We start from the raw sequence: 25,421 nt of genomic DNA on the forward strand, positions 1-25,421 counted from the left end.
GTGATCTGTGTAATGCATACCGCACGTAGTTCACAGTCTAGCCAGGTATTTGCCAGGTATGTTCACGTGTTACACTCCCTGTCTTCTGCATAATTTATTCCTGTCTGTATAATAAGACCTCCTCCATTTTCCATAATTCATGCCACAGTTGCATAATCCAGCCTTGTGTTTTCTGACAGTGCTAATCAATTTGGGTAACTTGGTGCGATTGGCTTAATGTATCCACGGGCTTGTATAGATGCAGGCCCACATCTGCATGATCTCCCTCTGTATTTGCCAGATCTGTGATTGTGATTTGCATAATTCATTCATTATTCATAATTGATCTCCGATAGGAGGATAATTTATGCCACATCACTATAATTTATACTCAATCCAATCCAGCGTAGGTATAAACCCAGTTCACTGCAAAGGCCACTTTGCATAATTTATTCCAGCAGCGAGACAAAATTTAGCCCCACCACTCAGTAAGTTACACCCACGTTCACATAATCATTTGCCTCTCGTTCGTCCAGTGTCTTAACCACATTCTGCTTAAAACATGTGCCTAATTTATTTCCCACAATCCCATGACTGCTGCCCATATTTGCATAATTTATTTATGGGCCTGGCCTAATTTGTTCACACACATGCATAATTTATTTGAGGCTACCCAGAATTCCTTCACACATGTGTATAATCTCTTGGTGCATATCTGCCAGATTCTGCCAACTATAGTTTCTTTCCAGGAAGGAGCTGAAGTTAGAAGTATAAAAATTCTTTGCAGGTGATATAAAAGCAGAAGGGAGGGAGGGACCAGAAACCGCAGATGAGCTAAGGAGGAGCTAAGGGACCAGAAACGACAGGTGAGCTAAGGTAGCACCAGAAGACAGGGATGAGAGAGGGCAAGAGACATTTGCTGCAATTGACTAATGACTATAATGCTGAGTCTCCTGGCTGCTATGGTGAAAAGTACAGAAGGATGTGTCACGTGGTTCTCATGCGCTATTAAAAAGGATGGTATACTGACTTAGGTTTGCAAAGTGGTCTTTGATGAGGATTTACAGCAAAAATATGAAGAGAACTTTAGGCACCATGAGCGACAGGTGGGTAGGGATGAGAGCAGAAGAGAGATATCCCCCTGAGAAGGAGCCCTTCAGACTCAGAAAACAGGGTGGAGAGTGCCACAGTTCTGGGGAAGTAGCCATGGGGGGATCCCTTCAGGAGTAATGTGAAAGCCAGAATTATGGGACATTTTCATGAAGTAATGGAAGGAACTGGCATGAGACCAAGATGGTGCCACTTCCTCCTCAACACAGTGAACTGAGACAGTGAGATGGGTCTAGCTCTGGATTTTGTCCCGAAGTGCTGTGTGACCTCAGGCAAAGCCTGTACCCTCTCTGGCCCTCAGTTTTCACATCTGAACCATGGAAGGGGTTAGGCCAGGCCCCTTGGTTCTTGACCCTTCATACCCGATGCTCCCTTTTTCTGGTAAATGTCCTGGTACACCCCACTTCTGCTGCTTCCTGGCTGTTCTCGGGCAGGTTCCTCACTTTGCCTGTGCCTCAGTTTCTGGGCCTGTCACCTGGCCGTTGTCATAGGACTGACTTTTGAGGGGCTGTGTGAAGATCAAATAAATTACACGTGGAAGGGCTCAGAACAGCAGGCCTGGAACAGAGTAAATGTGAGCTATTCCTCCTGTTAATGAATTTGCCTGCACTGTTGGCTTTCTGAAAGTCAGTATAATGCCTGAACTGTGATATAAAAGAAAGTAATCTCTAATAGAACGATGTGCATTTCCACATGTAAATGCTTTAGCATGGCTACTTTATTTTTTTTTAATTTTTATTTATTTATGATAGTCACAGAGAGAGAGAGAGAGAGAGAGAGAGAGAGAGGCAGAGACATAGGCAGAGGGAGAAGCAGGCTCTATGCACCGGGAGCCCGATGTGGGATTCGATCCCGGGTCTCCAGGATCGCGCCCTGGGCCAAAGGCAGGCGCCAAACCGCTGCGCCACCCAGGGATCCCATGGCTACTTTAAAAGTCATAATGGGGAAGCCAGATGCCAGCACCTACTTAGATTGAGCAAGTTTGGGTTTAAGAGAAAGAAAAAGATCAGGAAACATTCCATGCAAAAGTTGAGCAGAGGAGTGGGTAGCTACAAGATTAAAAATAAGCATATTCAGCATATATTAAAGCATCAGGAAAATACTTCATATACACATAACAGAGCTGAGTTCCAGACTCCAATTATAAGCAGGTTTTCTTCACCAACGTGCATGTCCAGCAGGAGGTTCTGAAGTCAGCAAGACATGGGATAATTCTGTATTATGTGGAACTGCCCCATGACTTGCTGGATAATATCCCCCCCCCCCCCAGTCATAGTGGCAGCCCATGAAAAACCCTAGATTGGTGACACCCCATCTTGGGGGTGTTCCTGTCCACTGAAGCTGTCTCACTTCTCTTCCACGGTGGGCAAGAACATTCACAGTGGGTACCCTGGAAGGAAGATATGAGTCTCCTAGAATCAAAAGCAAATCTTAGGGGTTTGAGGTTGTCTTCTGATTAGGGAAGAATCCCCTGCAATATACACAGCGGTCAGTGCAATGAACACAAGCCCAGAGTTCATTTTACAGCTTGTGTAGAAACCTGGCTTCTTTTCACAAGCCTGCCTGGTGGCTTTGTGAGGCTCTGTTTCCAAGTCCTACCCTTCTCTCTGAGCCATCAGTAAACATGGTGACGAAGTGTAGGGATTGGATCTTAAAAGGTATTTTCCCTTCTGGGCCCATTTTAAAGATACCTCTGGGGGCCATCTGACTGTAAATAATCTGTAATCCATTCTTATCTTTAATGAGAAGGGTAACCAGGGGCGGAGTGTGTCCTGGACCTCAATGAACACTAATATAGGTACAGCACTAGCATGATAATGGTAATGGTAATTTCACATTTTGAGTATGTTCTGCATGTCAGGAACTGACAGTGCTAAGTGTTTAGGGGTACAGGGTCTCATTCAGTCTTGGGATGCCCCAATTTTACAGACAAGAGGCTGAGCCAGACCTCCCTCTTCTAGAACCAGGATCTGAACTCAGCATTGCCTTGTCTCTCTGGGGAGGCAGCATGTAAACATGGGAACTTGCGCTATGAGGCCGTGAGAGGAGCCAAACTTGTGCCTCTTTTAGAGTCAAAGTCTTATCCCTAAGGGCCAAATAGATTCTAAAGAAGGAGAGGCTTGCAAAGACCTTCCCCACCCTTCCCTGGTGGGGGGAAGGGTGGGGAATCAGGGAGCTTTAGGAAGAGATGAGTAGAGAACTGGCCCTGGGTGACTGATGGGTAGAGTTTGGACAAGCCGAGGCATCCCAGGTGAGGAAGGATAGAGGGGAAATGGAGCAAGGAGAAAAAGATGGAAGGAGAGAGAGGCAGGAAGGGACACAGGCTCTGCCCCTTGACTGGAGCTGAAACCACAGGGTGGGGACCTGTTGCCTAGTGGCAGCTGAGGGTGTCTGGATTCCTGGCACTGAGGCAGCTGGGAGTGGGTCTCGGCATAAAAGGTGGATGGGTGGGTGGATGGATGAGTGAATATGGATGGATGGATGGGTGGACAGATGGATGGGTGGGTGGACGGATGGATGGACCGCCGGAGGGATGAATGGGTGGACGGATGGATGCGTGGGCGGATGAATGGATGGGTGGATGGACCGATGGATGCGTGGATTCATCAGGAGACCAGGAAAGAGGGAGAGGGAGAGGAACCTCTTGTGAGGGAAGAATCTCACAACGGGGACAGATGAGTATCTACAAAAGACCTAAAAGGAGGACAAGGAGACAGAGGCAACAAGGCAGAGAGAGAGAAGAAAGGTTCAAAAACCGACCGACACCGGGTGGGACGGAGACAGGGAGAGAGAGACAACGACCTAGACAGAGAGAGATGGGGAGAGGCAGAGACGAGCCGACCCCGGAGCGAAGTAGCGCAGGGACAGAGATGCGGGGAGATGCAGGACGGGATAGACGGTGGGGGGGTTGGGGGGTCGCGCCCGCGGACCCCGGGACCCAGTGCCCCGCGAGAGAGACGCAGGGCGGCGGGACGGCGGGCTGCGAGCGCGCCCCCTGGCGGCGCGGCGGTCCTGACCCGCGGCCGCCCGCAGGTGTGGGAGGCGCTGCTGACCCTCGTCTTCTTCCCGGTGTGCGTGGTGTTCGCCTGGATGGCCGATAAGCGGCTGCTCTTCTACAAGTACGTGTACAAGCGCTACCGCACCGACCCGCGCAGCGGCATCATCATCGGCGCCGAGGGCGACCCCCCCAAGAGCATCGAGCTGGACGGCACGTTCGTGGGCGCCGAGGTGCCGGGCGAGCTGGGCGGCCTGGGCCCGGGCCCCGCCGAGGCCCGCGAGCTGGACGCCAGCCGCCGCGAGGTCATCCAGATCCTCAAGGACCTCAAGCAGAAGCACCCGGACAAGGACCTGGAGCAGCTGGTGGGCATCGCCAACTACTACGCGCTGCTGCACCAGCAGAAGAGCCGCGCCTTCTACCGCATCCAGGCCACGCGGCTCATGACGGGCGCGGGCAACGTGCTGCGGCGACACGCGGTGGACGCGTCGCGCAGGGCGTCCCCGGCCGAGGGCCCCGGCGAGGACGAGGACGACGGCGCCAGCCGCATCTACTTCGAGCCCAGCCTCTACCACTGCTTGGAGAACTGCGGCTCGGTGCTGCTGTCCGTCACCTGCCAGGGCGGGGAGGGCAACAGCACGTTCTACGTGGACTACCGCACCGAGGACGGCTCCGCCAAGGCCGGCTCCGACTACGAGTACAGGTGGGTGGGCTGTCCCGGGGCCGCAGCCTCAGGGCTCCTGGCGCTCAGGGCTGCCTCCAGCGCCCGCGTCCTTCACCTTGCCTGGTGGGCAGGCCTGAGGCATCCATCCATTCACCCCTCGCTGGTGCATTCACGGTGGAGAGCCCTCACGGTACCGCACAGCCTTCTAGGTATTGGCCAGATGGTGTGCTGTCCCCCTCCCCCATGCTTGACACTGCTCCCGTGTTAATTATTAGAGCTCCATTATAGGTAGTGTTACCTGGAAGAACAGGTAACCCCTTACCCACACACCCACACACACGCATAACTAAAATAAAAATGTGTATTGAGCGCATGAATGGCATGCATAACAAGACAGCTTGGGTCCCTGCCCTCAAGCTGCAATAAGGTTATGGACTATTAAATATATAAAAACAGCAGGTGATGGTAAGCATTATGTGGGAAAATTAAATGGTATAGAGGAAAGAGGCAGCGCCCACCTTATCCCCAGGTCTTTGGTTGAATCATAAAGAAGCCCACCTCCCCTTGTACCTTCCTACCCTCCTGTGTCTCCCTGCCCCCATCCCTCTCCTCACCCCTCTTTTTTTTTTTTTTTTAATTTTTATTTATTTATGATAGTCACCAAGAGAGAGGGAGAGAGGCAGAGACACAGGCAGAGGGAGAAGCAGGCTCCATGCACCGGGAGCCCGACGTGGGATTCGATCCTGGGTCTCCAGGATCGCGCCCTGGGCCAAAGGCAGGCGCCAAACCGCTGCGCCACCCAGGGATCCCTCCTCACCCCTCTTTGAAGGGACCTGTGATTTCCCTCCTTCCTCAGCTCCTACTGAGCACCTACTATATGTCAGGTCCTACCTTTAGAACACAGAACAGTCGTGGGGGGAGCCTGGGTGGCTCTGTCTGTTAAGCGTGGGACTCTTGATTTCGGCTTAGGTCATGATCTCGGGGGGCATGAGATCAAGCCCCGCATTGGGCTCCCTGCTGGGCATGGAGTCGCTTAAGATTCTCCTTCTCCCTGTGCCCCTTGCCTCTCCCCTCCTAAAAGAAAGAAGAACACAGAAGTAAACAAGATAACTTCTCTATCCTTGTGTGGCCCACAAAATTTTTTATCTGCTAGTAGTTCTTCTGTCCGTGCCACACTCAAGAATGATAGCTTTATAGTGTATTTTGTTGACTGATGCACTGTCATTGTTGCCTATAATAACACCAACATTTATTGTGGGTCTACTACATGCCAGAAGCGGGTCTGGACAATGAAGACCAGCAGTGAATGAGACATGTCAAGGCCCTGCCCTGATGCAGCTGGGATTCTCGTGGGAAGGATGGGCCACTGGGGAGTGAGCAGTGAAGCTAGAAGAGTGTCAGGGAGTGGTAAGAGCTGCAAAGGAACTGAAGTAGAGGACAGGCTGAGCTTCTCACGGGTCCCACCTGCCACCTGCTACATGGTGTGCCATACCCCCCTTTCATCCTCTTTCTGGAGTAAAGCTGAGGCGTAACTGGTCACAGATCTTTGGTTCTGCTCATGCAGTCGCCAGTCCCCTCGTGCCTCTAACTCTTCCTGGGGCTGGATTTCTGGGTCTCATAAATCTTTAGCTCCACCCCGGTACCCCAGCAAAGACTATCAATAGGCCACCTTCCCTGCCTCTCTGCCTATCACATCTTCCTATCTTTCTACTGCCCTGGGAATTTGTAGATCATTCTGTCCACCTGGGTCAGCCTAGGATCCTCTGATCTGCCCATCCCCATTCATTTTTCTTCCTCTCCCGGCCCCGCCCCGCCACCCCCTCCCCCACTCTGTTTCTCCCGAGTGGGGCTCAGGATCTTTGTTCTGTCATCCTGTAGCATGGGATCCCTTTGGCCATCTGTGACCTCCTCTCTCCATCCTATCTCTACCATTCCCCGTCTCCCAGCCTCCTTGGACTAAAGAAAAGGCATTCACCATACTGGTGCCTGCTGTCACTAGAGCTCAGCATTCCACTGCTACCCACACCCCGAGTCTGCCCTGCCCCCATCTTTTGCAGAAGGAAGTGAGTATGGGTGTCACTGCAGGCATCAGCGGCGCCTTTCTCACCTGCAAATGACCTCAGTAGTGAGATGTCTGAAGTGCAGGAGTAAATGCTGCTCAGTGGTGGCACCAAAGAGCTAGGAAAAGTTGACGCCTTCCTTCTATCCCTGCCCTCCCATCCCAGGTGACAGTCACAGGCCTGGCATCACTTATCAGTGCAGCATAAGTCCAGGACTAGGAGGGAGGACACCTGGGTTCCAGTCCAAATTAGCCCTGGACCCTGTTTCTTGAGAAAATTTCTGCCTCAGCGTGGGCAATCCGGGCTGTCACATACAGTTAGTTATTGAGATTGTGCACTGCGTAAGAGCACCACATCTAAGAAAGCTCTATTCACATAATGGATATTGTGGATTTGTATGTCTATTATGACAATGTCCTGATTCATGGAAATAAAAGTGTCTTGAAGAAGATAACCCATTTTCAGATTTGCCCACAGCCACTATACGGATTAGGGTGGTCCATGGGCCTTAGTTTCTCCAAATTAAATATGATCTCTGAGGCACCAAAGGATCATGGCTGTTCCCAGATTCTGAGATTTAAGCCCTATAATTTTAATATGCTAAGAATCTAAAGTTTTAAGTTTCCAGGATTCCCATATCTGGGTATTCTAACCCATATCCCAACCAGTCTCTGATTTGACGGTGCTAAGATTTTCATCTTCTCAGATTTTGTGCATCCACTGTTGAAACACGAGTCCATCTTCTATACTTCTATCATACCTGGTTTCTAAAATCCCCATGTTCTTTTTCTGCCCAACCTTTTATTGTGAAAAAGAAATTCACACCTGCAGAACTGCAGAGATGGCTTAGTGAACCCTCATGTAACCTTTCCCCAGATTCACCAATTGTTCATGTTCTGTCCTGCTTGCATTCACTCACTCTCTCGAATATATAATAGTATTAATAATTGTGGCACGAGATGGGAGCGAGTTGCAGACAGCATGACCACTCACTCATGAACACTTGAGTGTGCATCTGCTAAGATTTATGACATTCCCCACCACCACCCCACCACAGTCACAATCTGATCACCGCACTCAAGAAATGTAATACTGAATCAATATTATTACCCAATCTGCAGTCCCTGTTTGCATTTTCCCTGGTTGTCGCCATAACATCCTTGTGGCTGTGTTTTTGCTCCCTCCCTCTTTTCCGGTCCAATCCAGCACCAAATGTTGCACTTGGTTGTCATTCTCTAAATTTAGAGTTCTTCTGGATCAATACCTCAGCTTCTCTATGACTTTTGTGACCCTGACACTTTTGAAGATAGGCCAGTTAGTACAGCAGTCCTCAATTTGGGTTTGTCAGATGTTTCCTCATGATTAGATTCAGGTGATGGCCAGAGTTCATGCAAGTGATGTGGTGTCCTCTTCAGTGCATTATACCAGGAGGCTGTGACACCTGCCTGTCCCACTATTAGTGATGTCCACTTTAACCATTTGGTAAAGAGGGTGCTAAAATCCCCCCGTCTACTAACCCTTAAGTTTACATTTCTAACATCCCATAACTTTAGCATTCTAAGATTCTAATCTTTTTTTTTTTTTGAGATTTTATTTATTTGAAAGAGAGAGCATGCAAACAGTAGAAGGAGCAGAGGGATAGGGACAAGCAGACTCTGTGCTGAGTATGGAGCCCACTATGGGGCTCAATCTCATGGCCCTGAGATCATGACCTGAGCCTAAACCAAGAGTTGGATGCTTAACTGACTGAGCCACCACCAGCCACCCCTAAGACTCTAATCTTAATACACAAATATCACTAGCTAACTTTTGTAGAGTGCTTCCCTTGCATTATAACTCAATAACACAATCACGAGGTAGACACTGTTATCAGCTCTACTTTACAGATAAGGAAGCTGAAATTCAGAGGGCTGCAAATCCTAACTGCCCTAGATCACACTGCCAGCACAGCAGCCCAACCCGGCTTGGAGCAGGTGGGCTCACTGGGCTGGGTGCCTCGGCCACCACGGACAGCGTCTCCTGAGCAGAAGGCTGCCGCCACAGGGAGCCCCTTACCTGGAGTCTACTCCAGGCTTGTCACCTGGGTTCTACCTCTTCGCCAGAAACTTGGGGTCCCTCTGCCCCTCCCACATAGCTGGACTGCTCTGGGAGAACTGGAGCTCAGGACCTTTTATGAAAGTGATCACAGTAATGATAGAGAACACTCATAGATCATATAGCACCTTTCAGAAATGGTGCCAGAGGTGCATGGAGCGAGCATCTGGGTGGGGAAATTATAGATGCATTTACATCCCAGAGACATTTTGATGCCTGCAGCCCTGCCAAGAGCCCACCCATTCCCTGTCCCCTCAAAGTTTCACCCTGACTACCCTGATGTCACTGTCTCATTTCTTCCTCTGCCCCATTATAGAGCATCTCGCATGTGCTTCAGAGACTTACACAGCTGATGCTCCAAGGCAGCTCATATCCTTCCCCACCTCAGAGGCCTCCCATGCTTCCCATCCCACTCCAAGTAAGCACCAAAGTCCTCACTGTGGCCCACCACAGCCCCGTGACATCTGCCCTGTTTCCCTCCTCTGGGATGTTGTCTCCCTCATCTCCCACTCCCTCTTTCTCCCTCCACTAGAGCCAGGCTGGCCCCCTCAAACACTCCAAGCTTCTCCTGCCTCAAGACATTTGCACTGGCTGTCCCCTTTGCCAGAGATTTTTCCCCAGATACCCTCCACATGGCTCTCTCCCTCCTCTTCCTCAAGTCTCTGCTCAAACGTCACCTCTCAGAAAAGCTTGCCCTGATATCCTAGCACAACAGCTTCTCACTCCCTACCCTCCTTCCTCTGGTTTCCTCTATTTTTCTTCATAGTACAATCAGCACCTGACACTTTATTATATGTTTGTTTATCCGTCTCCTGCACTATAACAGAAGCTCCACTGGAGTAGGGATTTTCTCTGATCTGAGAAAACACTAAGAACAGTGCCTGGCACACAGCAGCTGCTCAGTAAATATTTGTTGAATGAATGGCCTGTAATTAAATTATTAAATGTGTAATTGTCACTGCAATGTGACTCTCTCACGAGGCTGTGAGTCTGGTGAGCCCTGTGCAGACAGGGCCTCGTCACCACTCTGTTCCCAGCACCGCCCAGCACAGGGCACAGAGAAAATGCTCAGGGAGTATGGACTGAATGAATGTTGACTGAATGAATGAATGGCACCAAGTTAAGAAGTGTAGACTTTCTCTTGCGGGTACCCAGGAGTACACAAGGGTTTTCATCAGAAGTGTGAAAAGGTCAGCTCTGGGCCCTACATCCCTGCTACTCCTAAATGTGGTCCCTGTATCCTATGGGAGCATCCACATCCCATGGGATCATCCACATCCTGTGGGAGGAGAGACTTAGAAATGCAGTGTTGAAACCCGGGGCCACTGAACCGGAATCTGCATTTTATCAAGATCTCCCAGGGGATTCGTGTGCACAATAAGGTTTGAGAAGTGTGGCTGTGGAACACTGCAGGCTCTCTCCGTTCTGGGATTTTGCATGTGCTGTTCCCTCTGCTTGGAGCATTCCCGTCCACTAGAAACTCCCCCAGGAAGCTGGCGCTGATCTCTTTTTCATCATTATTTATTCATCGCTGGTGCTCCTAAACCTCAGGGGTCCATGGTGGGAGGAGCTGTCCTGCTGCATCCCCTTCCCCCACCCAGCCCCAGAAGCCCACCCTGATTGATCCTCAGTATTATTTAATGCCGGTCCACCCTCATACTTGGGAGTTTTCCGAGGCGCCTTTCCCTCCTCTAGGACGCCTGCCCTGACTCCTCTCCTTCCCACAGAGCCGCTGACCCACCTACACCCCTTTCTCCCCCAACCCTCCCGCCGCAGCGAGGGCACGCTGGTGTTCAAGCCGGGCGAGACGCAGAAGGAGCTGCGCATTGGCATCATCGACGACGACATCTTTGAGGAGGACGAACACTTCTTCGTGCGGCTACTGAACCTGCGCGTCGGCGACGCGCAGGGCATGTTCGAGCCCGACGGCGGCGGGCGACCCAAGGGACGGCTGGTGGCGCCGCTGCTGGCCACTGTCACCATCCTGGACGACGACCACGCGGGCATCTTCTCCTTCCAGGACCGCCTGCTGCACGTGAGCGAGTGCATGGGCACCGTGGACGTGCGCGTCGTGCGCAGCTCGGGCGCCCGGGGCACCGTGCGCCTTCCGTACCGCACGGTGGACGGCACGGCGCGCGGCGGCGGCGTGCACTACGAGGACGCGTGCGGCGAGCTCGAGTTCGGCGACGACGAGACCATGTGAGCGCGCCGCGGCGGGAGGGAGCGGGGCTCGGCGGGGAGGCGGGGCCGGGGCGGGGCCGGGGCCGGGGCGGGGCGTGCCCTTTGGTGGGTGGGGCCTTGTGGGGAGGCGGGGCAAGGCCCAGAGAGGGGGCGGGACAGGGGTGAGGAGGGGGAAGACAGGAGAGACGGGGTGGGACCAAGATTCAGGGACGGGAAGCGGGAAGGACTTGGGAGAAAGAGGCTGGTTTGAGAGGAGGGTGGGCCCGAGGAGGAAGGGCCAGGTGAGGCGAGGGAGAAGAGGTAGGAGAGGGGCCTGGGGACAGGAGTGTAGAGGACTGAATCGGTGCCTGGTGGAGATGGACCTGAGCAGAGGGGCCTCGTGGGCAAGAGGGGGGTGCGATCGAGGTGGGACGGTGCCTGTGGAAACGGGGAGGCAGCAAGGCCTGAGGCGGTGGACGGGGTCTGCGGAGGGGCGGGGGCGGGGCCTACGGGAATGGGGCGGGGCTTGGGGCGGGAGGGGCGGGGCTTGTGGTCGGAGGAAGAACCTGGCGGAACCGCGGGACCCTTGAGGGGAATGCGGTCGAGGCTTCGGGAAGACACCGAGTAGGAATGTGGGGGCAGGGCCCGGAGAGACACTGAAGAAGCCGGAGGACACTGGATTTGCGCGACTGGGGTGGGTCTGGGGAAGCGGGCTGGATTCACACACGCTGGCGCGCACAGAACCCGCAAACCGCAGACACGCTCGCTAACACAGCGTCGGGGCTGGTCTCACGCCCAGACACGCGGCCACCCCCTTACACAGATGCCGAGTCCACCCCCCGCCGCCCGCCTGGATGCAGGCGGCACCTCCCCCTTCGCCCGCTGCCTTCCGCCCCCGCACGCCCGTCTGTCTCCCTCCTCCGGCCGCCCACGCTCCTCCCACCCAGCAGGGCCCCCACCGCGCTCCCTCCGCTCCTCCTCCCGGCCCCGCGCCTTGGCCTCCGCTCAGCCTCCCGCTGCTCTCCCCGCCCCCCCGCCCTCCCTCCGCGTCTCCGCGTCTCTCGCTCCCGGCAGTCTCTCTCTGGGTCTCTGTTAATCTCTAGATCTCGATCCCCGATGTCTAGCTCTCTGACTCGGGTTATGTTTCAGTTACGGACTCTCCATACCTTCCTCTCTCTCTCTCTCTCTCTCTCTCTTTCTCTCTCTCTCTCTCTCTCTGGCTTGAGCTAAGAACTTGGGTTGAGGGCTGAGAGCACCAGCCCAGATCCCGTCTGTCACATTCAAGAAGCAGGAGGAATGGGGACAGTTGTCTTTCTGCCCTTTCTGGTCCTTCCTGTAGTCTAACTCGCTTCCCTCCTGCTGCTGCAACCCCACAGGCCCTCTCCTCCCCCAGGCGGCTTCCCCAGGCTGGGCGCCCTCTGCCCCCACCCCTACCCTCGCCCCCACCCAAGCTTCCAGCTGTGGCTTCTGAAGACAGAGTACAGGAGGCTAATTAGCGTTTAGGGAAACACATCCTTCCTCTCACGGGCTGGTGCTAATTAGAGGTGCTTGGAAGCAGCCCCGCTGGAGGGGGGCCCCAGGCAGGACTGGGCAACACTGAGGTGGAGGAGAGACGCCCAGAGATGGAGTGGCGGGGAGAGAGTGCGGCAGAGACAAAGGGAAAGACCTAGAGATAGAAATGGAGGGAAAGAGTCACAGAGAGAAAGGGACAGAAAGAAACTTTCATTCAGAGGGAGAAGGAAACAGAAATATGTGGAGAGAGAGAGATTGAGAGGATACGATCCAGGAAGCCTGAAAGGAGGTGAGATGCTAGGAAGAAAGAGACCTTCTTACTGAGAGAAACTCAGTGGGACTCAGGGAAGAAGAGGTCCTCTTGATGCTACAGAGAGAAAAGAGTTTGGGTCAGAGAGGGGCACAAGAGACAGGACATGATGGAGACCGGTCCGAGATCAGAGGCTGCAGAGGGTGGGAGAGTGGGGTTTCCAGGAAGCAGAGAGGACAGGCATGAGGGCGGCAGTGTCAGGCTGGGGAGAAAGGCTGCTTCCTCTGATCTCAGGAAGTCCTGCTTTTGTCTAGCTCGAGTCCCTCATGCTGTCCCCTGCCAGTTGGGTTTCCCCACCCTGGGTCCCCCGAGGGCACCCGCCTCAGGGTGCCAGCTGGCGCGCGTGTCACTGCGTGTCAGTCACCACATGTCAGTGGATCACGGCGTGTCTGTGAGAGACGGAGCGTCGGAGGTGTGTGTGTATCACTCTGTCAGCATGTCACCCAGGTCGGCAGCTGTCTGCATGTCAGGGTGTGTGCAGAGAATGTCTCCAGAGACCCTGCGTCTTGCCACGGCGTTCCAGCACCTTGGACAGCTCCCAGCCCACTCCTGAGGTTGGGGGCGGCCATTCCTCTTCACCCACAGAAAATTTAAAATATCCTGAGACCAGGAGGGGGTGAGGGTGGAAGTGGGCACATGTCCCCACATGACTGTTTTGTGTGCATCTGTCTTTGCATGGGTGTCGCTGTATCTTGTGCGTCTGTGTGTGGAGATGGGTCCATTGAGAGACTGTATGATTGAGAGCCTCTTGCTCTAGTTGTGTTAACTTTGGCTCTTCCATTCTATGGACACCGAGAGACCAAGATGGGGAAAGAAGAACACAGATAAAGAAAGGCAGAGAGCTGGGGAGGAGCCTGAGACAGAAAGGGTCAGAGATGGGGAGAGAGACGGAGAGACTGAAGGGAATAAAAATAAACAGACACGAAGAGGCATAATGAGTGAGATATAAGGAAGAAGAGTCTACATGGTACCACAGTGGGGCTCTGCAGGTTGGCGAAGTCGCGAGGCTGTGGTGGGGGTGTTGTGCTAACAGGCATCTGGTCTGTGCGATTTTGCCACTGCATAGAGAATGGCTGCGGGGTGCGATGGTGTGTGGGTGTGGGCGGTGTGATTGGCTGAGCTTCCTCTGCTGGGTGACTGTGTGGGCTGGGTGTTTGTGTTTCTGGGTTCTGAGGCCGGGCCTCAAGGTTCCTACAGCTGAAAGAGCTGCTAGTGGCAGGGCTGTGGGCTTTCTGGGAGTTGTGGGTCTTTGTGAGTGTGGGGGGGGGTGAGTTGTGTGCCTGGAGGGCACGCATAGCTTCTGGGTCTTCCTCCCCAGTCCCTACTGTTCCCCAGTTACCATAGCAGTGGGGATGCTGGGAAAATCAATTAACACTCACTTAACCCTCAGAATGCAGTCAGGGCAGAGGGCAGGAAGCAGAATGTCTCTTGAGTGGAAGGATTAGAGTTAACAAATGTTTCTGGAAGGCATACTATGTGCCAGGCACTGTTCTAGGCATTGGGGATACAGCAAAGAACATAAATGAACAAAGGTCATTGCCATGGCGGAATTTACATTTTAATGAGAAGAGGCAAGTGGCAAAGTACAAGCAAAATAAATACACTAAGTGGTATGTTAGAAGGTGACATGCAACAAAGAAGACATAGAACAGAATAGGGGGGCCAGGTGTGCTGGGGTTGGGGCAAGGGTGAATTTCAAAATTAAAGAAGGTGGTGGGAATGGGCTTCATTGAGCACATGGGCTTCATGTTTGAGCAGGGATCCAGGGGAACTGAGGAAATGAGCCTGGGGGAAGATTGTTCTAAGTGGACAGAACAGTCAGTGTAAGGGCCCTGTGGCACAAACAGGCCTGGCATGTTCAAGAAACAGTGAGGAAGCCGGTGTAGCTGGAGTGAGTGAGCAAGGGGGAGCAGGATGGGGAGGCCAGAAAGGGACAAAAGGCCACATTGCATGGGGCCTTGTTGGCCATTGTGAGGACTTTGGTTTTTATTCTGGCCGAGATGGGAACCATGTGAACATTTTGAGTACAAGAAAGACCTACTCTTGTTTCTTTCAAGCAGGGATAATAGAGAGCCTTCCTGGGATGGGCAGTTATAAGGATTAACTGAAATTATGGAGCTTGGGTTGGAGGGGTGCTCAACATAATGGGCTAGTGGGTGAGTCATCTGGCGATCTGGGGAGGGGCCTTATGCTGGGTGCTCTTCCTCCTCCCACCCTCAGGAAAACTCTTCAGGTAAAGATAGTTGATGACGAGGAATATGAGAAAAAGGATAATTTCTTCATCGAGCTGGGCCAGCCGCAGTGGCTGAAGCGAGGGATTTCAGGTGAGGGGTGATGGTTGGGCTGCGGGAGAGGTAAGGGGTCCAGGATGGGAAGACCCTGGGAGGCTCCATTAGAGGGTGCTCCTTCAGGCTCATGGATCTGAGCTTCTCAGGGAAGCAATCTCACCTGCTCTCTGTTTCTCTCTCTCTCTCCCCCCAGCTCTGCTGCTCAATCAAGGTGAGTGGAGTTACCTCTGGGCTTTGACTAGACGGGGCACACTGGAGGGAAGTCTTGGGAGAGGGTCATAGCCTCAAGCTACCCTTCCATGTCATGTTTGAGGCAAGTTAGAGGTGAGACAAAGGCAGATTTGGGGCTTTGGAAGGTTGGAACTGACCTCAGAGTTGCCAAGGCCCATTGAGTTTGGAGTTATATTTGGGGGTTTGGAGGCCAAGATCGTGTTTTTATTTTGTTTTGTTCTGAGAGAGAGAGAGAGGGAGAGAGAGAACATGTTTGGGAGGGCAGAGGGAGAGGGTGAGAGAGAATTTCAAGCAGACTCCACACCCAGCACAGAGCTCAGTGTGGGGCTTGATCTCACAACCCTGAGATCATGACCTGAGCTGAAATCAAAAGTCAGAAGCTCAACCGACTGAGCCACGCAGGTGCCCCAAGATCATGTTTTGTTTGTAGTTAATGTTGGGGGGATGATAAGTCAGTACCTCATCCAGGTTTATGGTGAGATCAGATTAGAATTAGGGTCAGATTTATGTCAAAGTCTAGGTGTGGGTTTGACCAAATGAGTTTGGGGGAATTATGGTTCAAGTTGGGGCCAGGGTCAGAGATTGGGGTGAGGGTGGGGGCAGTGGCTCAAAGATAAAGGACAGAGTACTTTTGGAACTAAGATCAGGATTGGAGTTTGGGTTTAGGATTAGGGTCAGACTAAAGATCATATTAGTCAGGGTAAATAACAGGAGCTGCCATAACAAATAGGCCCCCCAATCCCAGAAGCTTAACACAATAAAGCCATTGGTGGCAGAGTTTTCTGAGGGTGTTCCTGGTGGGAGTAGCTTTCCACTGAGAATTAGGGTTAAGTAGGTGCTAGGCTTGAAGCAAAAGACCAACATGCTTTGGGGAGATAAGTGAGGTAAGAGCTACCTATGGCTGGGTCTGGGTCCAAGTTCTGTACCAAAATTGGGTATCCCATCTTTCCTCACCACCCCAGCTACACTCAAGGATGTTTTTCAGAGCTTAGATGTAGAGACAAAGCCTCCTCCCACAGGGATGGTAATGATGATGATGGTTGTGATTTTTAACAAGTATTTATTTTTTAAAAAAAGATTTATTTATTCATTTATTTATGATAGAGAGAGAGAGAGAGAGAGAGAGAGAGAGAGGCAGAGACACAGGAGGAGGGAGAAGCAGGTTCCATGCCGGGAGCCCGACGTGGGACTCGATCCCGGGACTCCAGGATCGCGCCCTGGGCCAAAGGCAGGCGCCAAACCGCTGAGCCACCCAGGGATCCCCTTAACAAGTATTTAAACAGTCCGTTTTGGACTGTTTATTGTGTGCCAGGCACTGTGCTAAGGTGCACATGAATTAACTTCTTTAACCCTCACAACCACTGATAAGGTAGCTACTGTTGTGCCTGTTTTACAGATATGAACACTGAGATACAGAGAGTCCAGAACATTGCCGAAGGTCACGTAGCTCCTTCCATATGAAGCCCAGAGCCCACCAGCTGAACCTCATGGACTAGCTGGGTCTTAGGTTGGGGAAGATAGTGATCAGATGGGACACTGGGGCAGGCTGGGAGCATGCCATCAGGAAGCCTTCCCAAAGGACAGCAGACAGGTTTTCTTTCTCAAGAGGAACAGAGAGTGAGGACACTATTGGCCCGGTGAGGTAGGCCTCCCTGGAGTTTAACTCCCATCCTTCATGCTGCAGGGGATGGGGACAGGAAGTTGACAGCTGAGGAGGAGGAGGCTCGGAGGATAGCAGAGATGGGCAAGCCAGTTCTTGGGGAAAACTGCCGACTGGAAGTCATCATCGAGGAGTCATATGATTTTAAGGTGACTTTCTGGGTCCCCAGCTTCCTGGAGTCTTGCCTGAGTCATTTCCTGGGGGAGGGAGGTTCAGGAGGAGTCAACTATGAGGGTCATAAGGGGAGGGATGGCCAAGGGTCCAAGACCATCCTCTCATCCCTCTGCCAGCACCATGGACAGTAACACTCCCTTTTCCTTTCTTGCTGTGAATCAGGGTATGGGGGCATGGGGACCCCTGAGCATGGGCTGTGAGTCCAGTGTTCGTCAGGGAGCCTCAGGGGTGCCCTGAGGTGATCATGGGCAATGATCCTGCTTTCCCCCTGCTTTCATCCTCAGAACACAGTGGATAAACTCATCAAGAAAACCAACTTGGCTTTGGTGATTGGGACCCATTCCTGGAGGGAACAGTTTTTAGAGGCAGTTACGGTGAGCGCAGGTAAGTGGGGAGGGAGGAGGAAGAAGAGAGAGAGAGGGAGGGAGGGAGAGACAGAGGAATGGGGAGGAAGAGAGAAATATGAATAGAAAGAAAGAGCGACAAAGAGAGGACAACACGTTAGAGGAAAAAACAAGAAAGACACAGAAAGAGGAAGAGCTAAGACAGGAGACACAGATACACAAAGAGACATGGAGACAGCACGAGAGAGAGAGAGAGAGAGAGAGAGAGAGAGAGACAAGTCAGTAAATTGCAAAAGGCCAGAAAGAGAGATACAGAGAGAAAGATAGCAGGAGGAGCTGAGGGAGGAGCAGACCGCCAGGGCTTTCTCATCAGACAGCCCGAGGGTGGGACCAGGTTAAAAGTCTTGGCCTCCCCAGACAGCCTGGGCTCCTCTGTTGCCATGGAGACAGTCACCAGGACACCCAGCTCACTCCCACCTGTGCCGGGAACCCGCCTTAGGTCTCAGGCGGGCCCATACTGCCCCCCTGTGGCCAGAGACACCATGACACTTACATTCACAGGCTCAATCTTGGAGACCAACAGTGGCCCTTTGTGATGCGGATAGGAGAAACTGAGGCCCGGAGGCAGAGGAGGGACTGGCCTGAAATCCCCCACAGGGACTTCACGTGGAGCTCAAGCCTTCTGTCCCTTACACAAACCTCAGGTTTCCTTCAGGGAGGCCTAACTGGTGGGAACTGAAATCACACCAGGGATTGTGGTTGATGGGTGGGATCAAAAGCAACGTGGCTTTGAAGATGGAGAAATACCAGGTAGTAGACCTACAGACAGCAGCTCGTAGGTCCAATAGAAACAAAGTGGTGTCTCCCTCTGAAGCCACATTCTTTCCATATCTATTTCTGAGGGATCCTCTGGACTCAGCCCTGTGTAGGACATTGCTGGGGACAAAGGGATAACCATGACAGATGACAGCATGGGCCTTGGCTTCACAGAGCTCACAGTCCAGTGGGGGAGACAAACCTGTCACAAAATGACCAGAGTGGGCAGGGCTGGGACAGGGGACCCGAAGTTGCTGCAGGAACCCAGAGGGGCTATTGACCCAGCTGAAGGTCAAGGAAGGCTTCCTGGAGGAGGAGGCTTCTGAGATGAGACTTCAAATTGAAATAGGAATTAGCCAGGAGAAGGGAGAAGACAGTGAGGTATTTCAGGCAGAAGGAAAACCAAGTACAGAGACTGGAAGTATGCCGGGTCATGGCACATCTGGGGAGGGTGACTAGTTTCAGGAGTGAAGAAACAGCACGGGATGAGGCTGGAGGTGGGCAGAGTCCAGACTGTGCAAATCCTCACAGGCCACGGTAGGGAGCTTGGGTGTCATTTCGGTGCATGGGGTCCCCACGGAGCATTCTGAATAAGGGAAGCTCCGGGCGCTGGAGGGAGCCCGCGGAAGGAAGAAGAGGCTGGGATGCGGCGTGAGTTGAGGCTGCCAACCTGTCAGGATATGGACCCTGAGAATGTGATGAGGAGATGGGGCTTCAGTCCAAGAATGCTGAGGAGCCACGGCCCTCCCTCCGGGCTTAGTGGGAAGGAGAGGGTGTGAGACAGTGGTCATGAGGGCCAATGTGAGTCAGCCGACGGGTCTGTAGAAAACAGCTGATTGGATCAGAGGGAGTAGTGGAGTGGGGGAGAGGGAAACCATGGCAGAGATAACTAATCATCTTGATGGTGACAACGATGATGGGGACTGTGGAGTGCCAGGCAGCTTGGAAGTCCATTTCCTGTATGACCTCATTTAACTGATGTTTCCCAAGTATCTGGCTCGGTGCTTGATCATTTTGCACTTTGTTCAACAAATGCCTTTCGATTCTTGATGTGAACACAAAGGTGCTTGAGGCACTGCCAGAGAAGGGCTGTTCTCACCCCCTCGGAGGATGAATCATGGCCTGTCTTGCACTTAGAGGTGCTTTTGTATTATAGCCTTTACCTCCCTGCCTTAACTGTAAGCTGTTTGCAGGGTGGCCTTGGTTTGGAGCATCTGTGAATTTCCCCAGGCAATGGAAGAGCCTTCAAACAATAACCATCACACTGAGAGGCGCCGCCGGGCTGCGTGGAGAGTACTTTCTGCGGCTTGACTCATGTAGTTATCGCAGCCTTCTCTTGAGGCTGGTCCAGTTCCTACTCCTATTTCTCAGATAGGCATCCAGAGGCTCAGAGAGGTTAGGACACTGGTTCAAGATCACACGGCAGATCCAAGGTTTGACAACACAGAGGTAGCTCCAGAGCCACAGATGTAGCCATGAGGCTCCCTCTATGGGAAAGGTGGAGGAAGAGCCTCCCCTGATGGAAAAGGCCAGAGAAATGAGCAGAGGCCAGAGCCTGCAGGTTCTCAAATGCCAAGCACAGGAGTATGAGCCTGGGTGTAAGGGCAGTGGGAAAGCAAGGCAGGATTTGCAACAGGGCAGGGAAAGCCCTCCAAGACGCATTGATAGCAGCCCCTTCCCTCCCAGGAGTGTGTTCTGTGCTCCCCACTCTGACTTTGGCCATGTCTCACTGTGGCCAATTCGGAATGCGCTCAGCAGCAAACACCAGAAAACTCAACCACAGTGGCTTAAGCACACTAGATTTTCTTTTTCTCACAGAACAAAGAAATCTGCAGGAGGCCATAAGGAATTGGCAGCTCAGTAACATCCTTAAATGCCCAGACTTCTTCTTTATTTTTCTTCTCCACTCTCAGTGGTTGCCATCATGGTTGCAAGATGGTTGCTGCACCTCCAGGTATCAAGTTCACATTCCAGGCAAGCAGAAAGAGGAAGCAGGGAAGCAAGGAGGGGCAGGGGGCCTTTTACATTGCAGCTGACAATTCCATTTACCTGGGGTCACAGCAAATATCTCCTTATTGGATATGTAGCATGAAGAACCAAGAAAGCACACGAACCACTTAGTCAAGCATTTACAAGTTCAAACATATATGTATTTATTTACCAAGCCAAGAGGCTAAGTGGCTGGAAAAGTGGGAGAGGGCTATATGACCTGAATTCCCGAATCCATCCATCTGCCTCTGTCTCCACTGCCACCAGGTATCCTCTGCTTGCTGACGTTCGGTGGGGGAGAGCTGGGGTTGACCAATGAGAAGCAGCCCATGGCTTGGTGGCTGGCCTGGCTTTTCCTCCCTGACTTGCTCAGTGTGACCGGTCCAGGGTTACCCTGTTCCTTGTCTCCGTCCTTCCGGATGTCATTGTGCATGGCCACTCGAGTTGTTCACTACTTCTCATTCACTGCTTCGTGATTCTCAGTCATGGGCAGGGTAGACAAAACATTTCATTTGTGCTTTCCTGTTACAAGCTACTGCAGGTCAAAAGCAAGTCAAATTCAGTCACAGGACATGACACAAACAACTCTCAGGGTGAGTGAGGCATCCTTTTGCAAAGGTCAGAAAAACAGATCCATAACACAGTGCCCGTGTCTGCAAAGCCAGAAGCCCTGTGGGTGTGTCTCACTGCCAGACTGGGTCACATGGCCACTGTTGCAAGGGATTCTGGGAAGGCAAGTATTTAGCTGAGGACAGGACTGCCACTAGCTGCAAGGAATTCCAGGAAAGTGAATATTTTGTCTGAGGACCTGGCTGTTGCTGGCCCAAAGGGATTCTGGGAAAGTGAATAATGTTAGCTGGGTGTCTGGCATGCTCTAACTGCAAAAGATCTGAGAAAGCAAACACCGTTAGCTGAGTATGTGGCTACTGTTGGCTGCAGTGAAACAGAGGAAGTCAATATTTCTAGCTGCAGAAATGGCTGTCCATAGATGGTAGTTGTAAAGGCTTCTGGGAAGGGGACTCTTTTTTTAGCTAGGCATGTGCCCTCCCTCCCTCGCAGCAAGGGATCTTGGCATGCCAGATATTTTTAGATGGGCACATAGCCTCTAGCTTCAAGGAATTCTGGAAAAGCGAATATTTTTATCTGGGCCCATACATTCTCCTAGCTGCAAGGGATTCTGGGAAAGCATTTAGTTTTATGGAACTCACTGTCTGGAAATTGCACAAAATGCGGGAGGCGGGGGGTTGTCTGTAGGCGAGGAAGAAGGAGGCATGGGTGTGTGCCCCAGCTGGGTCGTGTGCCCACAGGGGACGAGGAGGAGGAGGAGGACGGGTCCCGGGAGGAACGGCTGCCTTCCTGCTTTGACTACGTCATGCACTTCCTGACGGTGTTCTGGAAGGTGCTTTTTGCCTGCGTGCCCCCCACCGAGTACTGCCACGGCTGGGCCTGCTTCGGGGTCTGCATCCTGGTCATCGGCCTCCTCACCGCACTCATCGGGGACCTGGCCTCCCACTTTGGCTGCACCGTTGGCCTCAAGGACTCTGTCAACGCTGTAGTCTTCGTGGCCCTGGGCACCTCCATCCCTGGTAACCCCCTGGGAAATTGCTTGTTGGGGTTGAGTCTCAGAGAAGTCAGACAGTAGAACTGAAAAGAAAAGTTCTGCAGATATTAGGTGGTAGAGTCATACAGAGCCCATATGGTGGGTCCCATAGAGATAGGATGATGGAGCATAATAGAAACTAGGTGACGAAGGTCCTGTAGATTCAATATGCAAACTGAATCCTCCCCAAAAGCAAATGGGTAGAATGTCCCATAGAACTAAGGTGGAGAGAAATGTAGAAACCAGACAATGAAGATTCCATAGAGAGGGAGGTGAGGCATTGAAGAGAAAGGTAGGAGAGGGGTCCCATAGAAATAAGGTGGGAACTTAATAGTTCCATCCAGTGGGTGCCATAGCAACAAGATCGTAATTACCTTTCCCTCGAGAAACCACATGGAAGATTCCATCGAACTAGGTTGGTGGACACGACAGGAACAAAGCCAATGAGTCTCAAAGCTTTAACTAAGATGAGAGGGCAGAGTCAAAACCAAATGTTGGGGAGCGATGCCATAGAAGTAAGAGTAGAACCTCAAAGACTGTAGTGTATGTCCCATTCAAGCACAATGGCCATGATCCCCCTCTTTCCAAATGAATCTAAGGGAGGGTCCCTTAGAAACCAGGCACCTCAGACAGAAATCCTTACAGGACTGGGAAGACCAGATGTGGGGAGCCTGACACCCCCCTCCTCCACCAACCTCCCATAGGATGTGTTCACCTGTCAGGTGGGGCGCTGTAGGCCTAGAGAGCAGGCATTGTGAATGGTTCTCTGATGCCCCTGCTTCCTGCCAGAGATCTGAGTCACTAGCGAGACGTTCAAAAGTGGGCCGAGGCCATAGAAACCGGGCTGTTTGCTTGACAGAAACCAGGTGGGGGTTCCATGCGGATGGAACCTAACACTTATTTTGTCCAGCCAGGTGGCAATGGGATGATTGGCCCAATAGAGAGTAGGCAGCAGGCCCCACGGAATGCAGCGAGTCTGGGCCCCGCCTCCCCCCAAATCAGACAGCGAGTCCACAGGGGAGCAGGCAGTAGATGCCATAGAAAGGAGGAAGTGGATACCTCTGAATGCATACGAGCCCCCTAGAAAGCAGGCAGCGGGTCCTGCAGAGGGACGGTGACCCCCTTTGCCTTTTGGGTGGGGTCCAGGGCCGCAGGCGCCGACTGGGCAGGCGGCACGGGGATGCTGTGGGGTCTCGGGTGTGGGGTCTGGGGTCTCGGGTCTCGGGGAGGGCAGGCGTCGGGGACCGGCCGAGCCGCTCTGACCGCCCGCCTGTGCCCGCGCAGACACGTTCGCCAGCAAGGTGGCGGCGCTGCAGGACCAGTGCGCGGACGCGTCCATCGGCAACGTGACGGGCTCCAACGCCGTGAACGTGTTCCTGGGCCTCGGCGTGGCCTGGTCGGTGGCCGCCGTGTACTGGGCGGTGCAGGGCCGCCCGTTCGAGGTGCGCACCGGCACGCTGGCCTTCTCCGTCACGCTCTTCACCGTCTTCGCCTTCGTGGGCATCGCCGTGCTGCTGTACCGGCGCCGGCCGCACATCGGGGGCGAGCTGGGCGGCCCGCGCGGCCCCAAGCTCGCCACCACCGCGCTCTTCCTGGGCCTCTGGTTCCTCTACATCCTCTTCGCCAGCCTCGAGGCCTACTGCCACATCCGGGGCTTCTAGGGCCCCCCACCCCACCCCGAGAGACTCGGCTGCCCCGGCTCCGGACCCGCGTCCTCTTGGTCCTCCAGAGATGCAGCCTCCTCTCCTGGGACGCAGCCTCCCTTCCTCCTGGGAACTGTACCCCCGTCCTCCGTCCCCACGAACATCCTCCTCCCTCCCTTCCCCTCAGGAGTCTCCCAGAGATACCCACGACTGCAGCACATCCCTGTTAGCTCATCCCTGAGATGTCCACACCCCGGGGGACATCTCCACCTCGAGGCCCCTCCCCAGTAACCTAGAGAATCTACCGTCTGTCTACCCTAGACACCTAGCCTTCCCCTATCCCTTAGGACCCCCTTCCTCTAGAGGACCCTCACCATCACCACCACCACCACCTGTGCCCCAGGACCTCGGAACCCAGCCCTCCCTGGGGGACCTTGGACGGAGGCTGATCCATCCCAGGATGTCCCCGATCTCACCTTTCTCCCCAACCCTCAGGGAGCTCTGTTCAGCCCCCGGGGGTGGGGCGGAGGAACAGGTAGGTGCGTGCATAGGGGGCCACAACTTCCCTGATTTCTCCACTCAGGCCCTTGGGAGGACACTAATCCTCGAGGCTGGGAGAAGTTTGGGGTTTCAGAGCTGGAGGAGGCACATATGAACCTGCAACTTCTCACATTCCAGCGCCACCACTCGCCTCCACTACCTCTGAGAGCCCAGCTACGCCTTGGAAGGGGAGGGGGGGCCTGTGTGTATATATAGTGTGTTTGGGGAAGGGGGGACGTGGGAGGGTGCATGTCTTGGGGAAAAGGGGTGACAGACTTTCCTTTTGTGAGGGCAGCAGACTCCTCCAGCCATGAGAATTGGCTTTGGGGAGGAGGCCAGGAATCAAAGGGAGTCCAGCCATCTCCCCTGACAATCTAGAAGGCTCATTTTGCCCTCAGTGCCAGCCAATCCAGGCAGGACCCTCGAAGAGGAGACCGAGGGTCCCAGAGGACCAATGCTACAAGCCAGCAAATGCTGCCACATCTCTGCCTGATGGGGAGCAGGGGTGGGTGGGAGGGTGGGGCTGGGACCAGGGGGTCTGGGTGGGCATTTTTAACTTCGGAGGCCACCCATCTGTTGGTTGGCCATCTGCATTTTCTTACTGTTGTTTCCTGCCCAGAGGACACACTTGGGGTGTGCGGAGTGCCGCCCACTGCTTGGGACCCTGAGGATCACCTTGCAACCCCCATAACGCCCTGCTTCCCACAGGTTTTTAGCGTTCTATCGTCCTGTTGTGCATCACCCCAATATCCCAGACCTGTTACCCATTCCCCTTTCTCTACTCCTAGCTCATCAGCACCAGTCGCTGTCTCTTCTCTGTGATTTCTGTAAAAGTTGCCATAAAAATTTGAAATTCTGCCTGAAAAACAGCCTTCCCGTGAGAAGTTGGGATTCTAGAGGAGGGAGTTAACGAAGTCTCTGACTGAGACTTGGGCAACTGTGGAATAGACCAGGTACTCTGGGTTTTTCCATGCCCCCGGTCCTCTGCAGGACACCCACATGCACCAGCCACACTGGAAGTCCACACTTGCTTCCCGTAGCCACTCCCCCATTCGCCACCCCATTTTCCCTAGCCACGCCCCCCACGCGTCACCCGGGAGCTTTCCTAGCCACGCCTCCATTCCACCAGCCACAAACTATTCCTTTTCACTGGGCTTCCTGGGAACACAAAAGGGGAAGACCCAGATTTGCCTGATCAGAGAAGCTGGGGCTGATGGGAGTTTCCTGAATAAAGCAAGTGATTTTCTCAGAA

The 25,421-nt window shown here is 53.2% G+C and overlaps 1 protein-coding gene across 5 annotated transcripts in view; it reads left to right on the forward strand.

Annotated features, from left to right (window-relative positions):
- The window catches only part of SLC8A2 (solute carrier family 8 member A2), a 31,402-nt gene extending 5,981 nt beyond the window's left edge, over positions 1-25,421 (forward strand). For all 5 annotated transcript variants that reach the window (XM_077847119.1, XM_077847111.1, XM_077847126.1 and 2 more), the window contains 8 exons: positions 4,123-4,787; positions 10,679-11,101; positions 15,105-15,208; positions 15,366-15,383; positions 17,088-17,212; positions 17,522-17,621; positions 21,694-21,972; positions 23,271-25,421. In XM_077847119.1, coding sequence (XP_077703245.1) covers positions 4,123-4,787; positions 10,679-11,101; positions 15,105-15,208; positions 15,366-15,383; positions 17,088-17,212; positions 17,522-17,621; positions 21,694-21,972; positions 23,271-23,647 — 2,091 coding nt within the window. In that variant the 3' untranslated portion in view covers positions 23,648-25,421. The remainder of the gene's footprint in view (positions 1-4,122; positions 4,788-10,678; positions 11,102-15,104; positions 15,209-15,365; positions 15,384-17,087; positions 17,213-17,521; positions 17,622-21,693; positions 21,973-23,270) is intronic.

The sequence above is a fragment of the Canis aureus genome, chromosome 1 (assembly GCF_053574225.1).
Source record: "Canis aureus isolate CA01 chromosome 1, VMU_Caureus_v.1.0, whole genome shotgun sequence".
NCBI classification, from domain to species: Eukaryota; Metazoa; Chordata; class Mammalia; order Carnivora; family Canidae; genus Canis; species Canis aureus.